General features: G+C 44.7%; 1 protein-coding gene across 1 annotated transcript in view; it reads right to left on the reverse strand.

Moving 5' to 3' along the window:
* slc25a18 (solute carrier family 25 member 18) overlaps positions 1 to 9,038 on the reverse strand; it is a 14,520-nt gene extending 5,482 nt beyond the window's left edge. Inside the window, exons 1-5 of the mRNA XM_056282026.1 lie at positions 9,019 to 9,038; positions 8,543 to 8,665; positions 6,033 to 6,088; positions 5,777 to 5,867; positions 5,366 to 5,481 (exon numbers count right to left, since the gene is read on the reverse strand). Coding sequence (XP_056138001.1) covers positions 5,366 to 5,481; positions 5,777 to 5,867; positions 6,033 to 6,088; positions 8,543 to 8,665; positions 9,019 to 9,038 — 406 coding nt within the window. The remainder of the gene's footprint in view (positions 1 to 5,365; positions 5,482 to 5,776; positions 5,868 to 6,032; positions 6,089 to 8,542; positions 8,666 to 9,018) is intronic.
* Positions 9,039 to 9,644: the final 606 nt, after the last annotated feature.

Genomic DNA, 9,644 nt, shown 5'->3' on the forward strand with positions numbered 1-9,644 from the left:
AAGAGTGCGCCGGAGCTGAGCTAGCCGCAAAGCTAACTAGCTAGCTAGCAACAGGAGACGTCATGGCATCGCATCTACCGACGATGAATTGGTCAGACCCGGACCTGGGTGAGGCAATTTCACTGTATAAACAGAAAATGTCTCTGTATTTAGAAGACGAAGAAATAAATGGCGCAGCTAAACAAGCTAGGAAAATATGTCGTGGAATCGGAGATGAAGGATTAAAAAGACTGAACGCCAGTGGTTTCACCGATGATGAAAAGAAAAAGCCTGCCAAACTATGGGACTTCTTTGAAAAACAGCTGAAGTTGAACGTAAATTTCAGAATCCATAGACTGCAACTGATGCAACACAGACAGAAACCAGATGAGAATATTGATGATTTTGTGACCAGAGCCAGAACACTAGCACAGAAATGTCAGTTTTCAGACGAAGAGCTTAACGAGCGTATGATTGAGCTTATTATTGCGAGCACTCCCCATGATGCCCTGAGGAATGATCTATACAGCAAACCAAAAGGATATTCCTTAGCAGAGGTTCTGGCCGAGGGACGAAAATATGAAGCCCTGACAGCAGGCAATGAACAGTTAGACAAACTTAGCCTGTCACACAATGAGAGAATCCACGCTGTGGACAGGGACCGCATATGTCGTACTGTGGGAGAAGCCACAAACCACGTCGATGTCCTGCATATGATGATGAATGCAATGCGTGGGGTGCAAAGGGTCACTGGGAGCGGTGCTGCAGGAAGGCCAAACGAGAGCGCCAGGAACCCTCCAGCCAGAGCAGGAGCAGGGGAAGTAAGTCACACACACCACAAGACAAACAGCACAAGCGCAAAACCTATATAGACAAAAAGCAACAGAGCAGGACTCGCATACATGCTGTAGAGAGTAGCAGTGAAACAGACAGTGAGAACGAAAGTACTTACCAGAAACAGTTCCATTCCAGAACTATCAGTGAAAAGTGCATGCATAGCATAGACAGCAAGCCGGCCAGAGAGGAGGCGTACACAGTCCTAAAGGTGACACCACCTGACCTACCTGGTCGTGGATACACACTACGTCTGAAGACAGACACAGGTGCATCAGGCAACACACTCCCATTGCGTACCTTCAAGCAGATGTACGGTGAAAATGCATGCACCCAGAAACGACTGAAAAAAACTCACAGGAGGCTATCTGCATACAGTGGTCACGCCATCCCCTGCCTAGGCACCATTGACATTCCATGCCAGTACAAAGAATCCAAATGGATCAATGCAAAGTTCTATGTTGTAGACGTACCAGGGCCAGCCATAGTTGGGCTGCCAACATGTGAACTGTTAAACCTAGTGACTGTCAATGTAGATGCAGTGACCGAGAAAGGACATGCAAACCAGAAAAAAGTCAACACAAGACAGACAAAACCCAAAATGACCATATCTAACAGTGCAGACCTAAAGAGAGCATACCCAGACCAGTTTGACAAAATTGGCAACTTCAGTGGAAAGGCCAAGCTCTTCCTGAAAAAGGATGCTGAACCATTCATAGACCCACCACGTAAGTGCAGCATTCACATCAAAGACAAACTGAAAGATGAACTGAATAACCTAGTCGAACAAGATGTGTTAAGAGAAGTAGAACAGCACACAGACTGGTGCTCAAGTCTGGCATACAGCACAAAGAAAGACGGTTCCCTTCGCATATGCTTAGACCCCCAAAAGCTTAATGCCAGCCTTAGGAGATGCCCACACAAGATTCCTACTGTGGAGGAACTGAACCCGAAGTTTGCAAATGCAAAAATATTCAGCAAACTTGACGCAAAAGCTGGATATTGGTCAATACACCTAGAGGAAGAGTCACAACTGCTAACCACATTCCGAACTCCATTTGGTAGATACTGCTGGAAACGTTTGCCATTTGGTCTCAGTGTCTCTCAAGATCTCTTCCAGGCAAAGATGGACCAAATCCTGGAGGGGCTCGACAGTGTCGTCAGCATAGCCGATGATATCGCAGTCTACGGAGCAAGCGAAGAGGAGCATGACAGGAACCTGATCAACCTGATGGAGAGAGCAGCCAAGACAGGTATTGTGTTCAACAGTGACAAGTGCACAATCAAACAGACAAGCATCTCATTCTTTGGCAACCTGTACACAGACAAAGGTATCAAACCTGACCCAGCCAAAATCAGGGACATCCAGAAAATGCCGACACCCCAGAACAAAGATGAACTGAGCAGATTCTTGGGGATGCTGACCTACCTGTCACCCTACATTCCAAAGTTCGCAGACAAAGCACACACACTGAGGGTGCTGCTGAAAAGTGACGTGCCTTGGACATGGGACACTGACCACCAAAAGAGCTTTGAGGACCTGAAATCAGTTATCAACGAACATGACTGCCTGAAGTACTATGATCCAAGCACACCTCTGACACTTGAGGTCGATGCATCACAGAAAGGACTGGGCGTGGCATTAGTGCAGAACAAAAGACCCATAGCTTTTGGCTCAAAGACACTGGACGACTGCCAATCCAGGTACAGCAACATAGAGCGAGAAATGCTGGCCATAGTCTATGGAATGCAGCGATACCATACCTACCTGTATGGGAAGTCATTCATTGTAGTTACAGACCACAAACCCCTCGTTACCATATGCACAAAGCCACTGCATGCCGCCCCGCCACGGCTTCAGCGAATGCTGATAAAAACACAAGGATACAACTACGAGGTCACGTATCGACCAGGAAACCAGATGGTCCTGGCAGACACACTCAGCCGACTACCCAACCCTGAGAACAACAGCAACATCGAGCTGGATGAGCGCATTGACGGAATAGAGGCAGAAGTCGAGGATCCAGAGATGCTCACTGTTGCAATGATAAACTTCTCTCCCGAGAAACAGGACGCACTCCGCACGGAAACCACCAGTGACCCCAGACTCAATGCACTGAAAGAGCTGATCCACCAGGGATGGCCAGACAACATCAAAGCTCTACCAAGACAACTACGTGAGTACTGGTCATTCAGAGATGAGCTCGCAGTTGAAGCAGGAGTCATATTCAAAGGCAGACAGGTGCTCATCCCAGACTCCATGACTGATTCTATACTCGAACAGCTGCATGTAGGACACCAGGGCATCGAAAAGACACGGCGACTGGCGAGAGAAAGTGTCTACTGGATCAGAATGAACGATGACATCGAAAGAGTCTGCAGGTCATGTAGCGTATGCGTGGAACATGAGGATGCAAATCCAAAGCAACCTCTCAACCCACACAACACACCGTCAAAACCATGGCAATCCCTAGCTTCTGATCTATTCGAGATCGATGGACATCAGTATTTACTGATTGTGGACAGATATTCTAAGTTCCCTCTAGTGGATGAAATGCCCATGCCTGTGTCCAGCCGGGCAGTTGCACAAAAATGGAAATGTACATGTCTCTTTTTGGAAGGCCTGACGAGATACTTACAGATAATGGACCCCAGTACACAGGGCACGCGTTCCAGAAATTCACGGCTGACTGGGGAATCAGGCACGTGACAAGCTCACCCCACTATCCAAAAAGCAATGGATTCATTGAGAGGCATGTGCGACACATCAAATCCATTGTGAAGAAAACCATGAGACAAGGAGGTAACATACAAGTTGCCTTACTACAGGTCAGAGTAACACCCATCGACAGTAAACTACCATCACCAGCAGAACTGATCTTTGGAAGGCCAGTCACCACCCTGCTGCTGAGTCGAGGGGACCCAGGCAAGGAGGAAAACCGACTCCACCTGGAGCAGAGAACAGCAAACATGAAGGAACATCATGACCGCAGCAGCGGCAGAGAACAACCTCCACTCGGTCCCGGACAGCATGTATCTGTCCTAAACAAGGAAAAAGGGACTTGGTATCCAGCCACCGTCATACAAAAGTGCGATGAGCCAAGGAGCTACATTGTGCAAACATCAAATGGGAACAAACTCAGACGTGGCAGGAGCCACCTGCGGGAAATTCACCACCCCCATGCACTGAGGAGCGCAAGAACCTGCTTCACAGAACCTCAACCGGACACTCATGCAGCTGGAACTTCTTCCAGCCAAAACTGTGAAACACACAAGACAGTACGCACAAGATATGGAAGAGCTGTTTCCAAACCAGCTCACTACAAGGACTATGAGTAGAGACAATCACACACAAAAGGAGGGCTCTGAATATGTTTGTATTTTGATACTGTAAAAATTGAAAACTAAACAGGGGGGATGTAGTGATATAACGCCATGTATATACACTGGAACTACACTAGGTGTTATGTACTACCCGGACTGTTATTATGGTTACACCACTACCATGTATGGTTATTACGTCTGCCTACTGAGCCACGATTAAACCTGAGTTCTATAACCCGGTGTGGTCATTGATCCTCGACCAATACTACCCCAAGTATTACTTCAGGTGGGTGTATTAAACTAAAACGGTATTGTCTGTTCTCCTTTTTGCTAAATATTTTGATGCTTAAAAGCTTAGTGTCCCCATTGCCCTTTCTAAGCTTTTCCATTTTCTCGCTACTTTACCAGAAATGGGAACAAGGAAGGACATGCAGGATGCATTTGATAAACTGTTATGCACGTATGTACTCACTCATACATGCATAGTCTTATGCTCACATAGTTCTTACAAATGTGTACAAATGCAAATGCAAGTGCAAATGTGTACAGATATCAGTTTTAGTAGATATGCAGTAAGAAGTATTTGAGACACAAATTTGATGGTATGGTATTATGTAAGGGCACATGTGGGCATCTGTCATTTCATGTGATTAGAATGACAAGCAATTGTGGCAAGTAGCACAAGACCATATAACTAGGACAGAACGATAGTAGAAGATAAACTTGTTTATACCCAAAAGTAGGACAAGTGACATTCCATCATGTTAGTGTAACCATTGTTATGCAGAAAGCAGTAGTGGCAGTAGTAGCAGCATATCAAGACAACCATTAGACTGTCAAAGGGGGAAGACTGAAGACATCCTAATGTCATCCTTGCATCGATAGAGAGGCTCCTGCTCCGCCAACATGTCCTGATCTACAAGGGCCCTGATTAACAGCAGGACATTGACTGATGCAAGTAGATTGTTCGCTAGATTTGTAAATGGTATAAAGACAGGGAGGCTTTTGTCTCATTTTCAGTCACTCTGCAGACCTGACTCAGACTTTGTTAATACGTCAATAAAAGTCTTATTTTGAAGAATCCTCATCTCATTGACTTTTTTGTTATTGCAATTTCTCTGTATCACTGGCCACCACAACAGTGCTTGAGTGTTTTAGGTTTCGTTCACTAAATGAAATTTTGCTGAGCACTGCAGCACCTCTCTGCACTCTACAAAGACATACTCACCTAGCCTTCCTGCATCTTGTAGCTGGATCTTAAGCATTTCCATAGGAGTGGTGACAACCACCTGACAGGTCCCCGCCCCACACCCTGCCAGTATTTCACCCCACAGTGGCAATTTTCTGTAGACAAAGTGAAAAGAGTGAGGGGGGGCGGGTCACAACCTTTTTCATTTATGGGCCTAAGTCATACAAGTAATTCTAACATTTAAATTTGAGCATTCAGTGATGCAACTTCAGAGATGCTGAAAAGTGAATGTGATTTATTTCAATATGCTAACCTATGAATTAATAGCTGTGCTTAGTGTTCCATGTCACGCATACCTCACGTAATGAATTTTATGTTTTTTCTCAATTATACTTTATCATAGTGTCTAATGTCTGTCTAATGCGCTGTTGAATCACAAAAACAACCTACCCATCCTTAGAGAGCTTCTGTCTGAAGATGTCATTGGCTGCCAGTTTAATGGCTTTTTCTGGTGTGACAAGAGTGAGATTCACTGCTGCACCTACAGAGGGCAAACACATCATTAACCTGTGCAGTGACACGTGGCTTGCCACTCAAAGATGCTGGGCTCAGAGTAGAAACAAGGGTGTGGGTAGTCAAATTAAGCTCATAATAATCAACAGTTGTGAGTTTGCAGCAGAGATTAAGAATGGAAGAAAAAAAATACCTCTATAGCATCCAAAATAGCCTTCTGACTGCACTGTCTTTGCCAAACAATCAAGCCTTCAAGACAAAAAGAAAGGTACATGCTTCTCAGGTCAAGAAGGGACTTCATTTGCAAGATGGTAGAATTGCCTGAATAAATGCATAGGTAAAACGCTTCCAACAGTATCGATATACCTCTGCCACGGTCACTTTATTGCAACTTTTATTTCACATAATCCCAGTTTTACTGACAGTCATGCACAGATTTACTACTTCTCCAATGATATTATGTCTGACCTAATAATAAATGCATTTTGAGTTTAGTACTGTAGTCTAGCAGTGATTGTGCTTTTGACCACTTAGTGGCCACGCCCTATCAACCAGCCACCTTCTGATGTTTTCAAAGTTGCTTCACACATGTCAGTCGTATCCAAAGGAGTTGAATCAAGTGCAGCTGGACTTGGTATATATCCGTGAAGACGTTTCGCCTCTCATCCAAGAGGCTTCCTCAGTTCGTGCCTTTCTGACTAGACCAAGCTAGTCTGACTGGCTGGTGATGAAACTCAGAATTTATCCTCTAGGAGTCGTTGTCAGAGCTATTGATATGCGTGGCTCTTTGTTATCTGATGTTTACCAACGCCCGTCGCTAACAGAGCCATAGATATGAGTGGCTCTTTTGTGTACCGATGTTATGGCCGCGCCCGTCGTTATCGGAGCTAGTCCAGTTACACTTGATTCAACTCCTTTGGATAACCATGACCTGGATGAATGAGAACATTCACAGACATGTCAGTCGTAAAGTCAATGCAGAATAGGGGCAAAATCAGCATGGTGGCCCAATGGTTAGTACTGTTGCCTCACAGCAAGAAGATCCTGGGTTTGAACCCCAGGCCATCCCAGGGTCCTTTCTGTGTGGAGTTTGCATCGGGTGTGCCGGTTTCCTCCCACCATCAGAAGACATGCATGTTAAGTTAATACTCCTTTCTGTGCCCCTGACTGAGGCATGGCAAGAAGAATGGGAGTTGGGCCCCGGGCGCTGCATGGCAGCGGCCCACTGCTTGTAGCTACATGGCAAATGCAGAGGATGAATTTCCCAGTGGGGATTAATAAAATAAAATCTCCCCTTCTCTTCTCTTCTTCCCTTTAATCTATCGCCACATGACGCTATATGTCTCAGAGAAGAGAAGGAACCAATTTTCACTTTCACGCTGCTCTCTGTTACTCACTATCGTGCAAACATCAGCAGCAACAGCTAGGCTTTAATTGAAATACACCACGAGTTGAAAAGATGCTGGGGGATCCACCCTGCAGCCATCGATTCGGTCCCCAGGCCAATTTTCTGTCTGACCAACAGTGTTTAGGCAGAATGGCTGCTGAAAGTTGTGATGTCATATAAGTATGTATGTGTAAAGGGTCTATTGTCATCAGAATCAGATTTTATTGGCCATGTAAGTTTGCGCACACATGGAATTTGACTCCGGTTTCGTGGCTCTCACGGTGTACTTAGCATAGATTAACAGCACAACAATCTTTGGATATATATACACAAAGATTGACTATATACAGGTGAAATAAGAGGCAATAAAGTGCAATGGTGCAGATAATATTTCACAGATGCAGTCACCAAAGAGAGCAAGCTTTACAAGTGCGCCTGAAAGAACAGAGTGACCTGACTTTTACTTTCCCCTGTATGATTCATGATGGCAAACTCCAGTTTGGAAAAAATTGTGCTGCTGACCACAGGCTGCCATGCCCAAACATCCTGATGTGAACTACGGAGAATCCAGGGTATTGTTTAAGGACCCCAAGCCTTTGTTTTTCTCTGCTTCTGTAGATTCTCTTTTTGCGTATTTAAAGTTAACTATGATATGTGCTGTAAGATGATACTTTCTGTTCATAGACATGCATGAAGGTGATGCATAGGTGTCAAAACATTTCAAAATGAGCAAATATCCTATATGGTAGAATAAACAGCTGTGCTGTGAATAATACAAACTGAGATCCCTGAACTATGGTTTCTACAAAACTGCCCATAAAAGGACTGAAATGACCTCACGTGTTTAAAGTTTTCAGCTCCACCATTTGGTGATCCATTGGAAAAGGATGTGAAACAGGGAAGTCACATTACTGGAGTCTCTTTAGCTGTGGAAGGTTTATTATAAACCACTCTTCATTAAAATCTTGATGTTTCCAGCTGTTTTATCTTTCGTGAGATTTTCATGTCTGTTTACCACAAGTCTGCTTTTGAATGTGAAAAACAGGATAGGGAAATGTAGAAATGCAGCATCATTTCAGTACAACCTTTTTTCCTGGTTGCCTTGTTGGAACTCAAATCAAAACTAAAAATTCTCTCCCTTAGAAAGTGTGTAACAATAATGAGGACAAAAAGTCTTGTCCAGAGATGCTGAAGTTGACACTAGATTCAAATGAGAAGGAAAATCAGCGTGTAAAGCGAAAGCCCTTATTTCTACTTCCGTGAATCTGGTATCATTGATCTTGTTGGTTATCTCAAGCCAAGGGAGCCCTACTCACATTCCTTTGTAGACTTGGGCGCCCTGCTGATTTTGTAGGCGGGTCTTGGCCAGGTCAATAGGAAATACACATGTCACACCAACCAGCCCTGCCACACCCCCATTAATCAGCTTAGCAGGGAGGCTGCAAAAGGATGAAATTCAGAGACACATCACGCATGCATTCATAAACACACCCATGCATGTTTACTCATCTGCTCGAGCCATGCAAAGGATTCAGTGCAAGCCATGCAAGTGTTATTGATGCATATACACGGACAAAACACAAACAGTGCAGACCAGCAGGCACCTAGTTACTCAGACAGACTCACACTCGAATATAACACACAGCAAATATAAAAAAAAATACATAAAGACAGGGTATATGAGAACGACAGTGTTCCTTCTTGTGTCTTAATTGATAAATGAAATTTATATTTTGGGAATTATATTTGCATCTCTCTGCACTAAGCTAAAAAAAAAGAGTTGGGTGATTACCTAACTTTCTGCTCCGCCATCCTACTTCTGGCTGGGCTCCAGGCCCAGACCCACTTTTCTTGTCTGCCTCCTTTTCTTCTTCTCCCTCCTCCCGCCTACGTGGTGGCACAGAGCCCAATGTGACGCCAACACGGAGCCTTCACCTGCTCACCAACCTCCGGGATGCTGCCAACGTAGCTCAAACACGTTCTTATGGCACCAAACCTTCTTCTTACATCTCCCTCATCTGACACCAATGAACTTCCTTTTGCTTGAAATGTGGAACCACCCACAACGGTTGGACTTGTGTCTCTTCTGGGCAGCCCGTCTGCTTTGCTTTGCTTTGCCTCACCACCAAAAACCAGTCTGTCTCCCACTATCCAGAACAAAAGCACAATGCAGATGGAAGGTTTTGAGCCCTGTCAAATGGACATTTGCAATGGCATTAAGGTGGAACAGCCTTGGCAGAGAATTGACACACCTGTTATGACAATAGAATCCAGACTTGGTCATTCATAAATGTGAATAGTAGCATATCCTGGGACAGCCACATGGAGACAGAACATTTTAAGTCTTCCTAATCTGCCAGCTAACAGGGATAAGTCTATTTGATCTACCAAGGAGGGCAGAACTGAAAGATGAGGGGC

This window comes from Lampris incognitus, chromosome 6, assembly GCF_029633865.1.
Source record: "Lampris incognitus isolate fLamInc1 chromosome 6, fLamInc1.hap2, whole genome shotgun sequence".
NCBI classification, from domain to species: domain Eukaryota; kingdom Metazoa; phylum Chordata; class Actinopteri; order Lampriformes; family Lampridae; genus Lampris; species Lampris incognitus.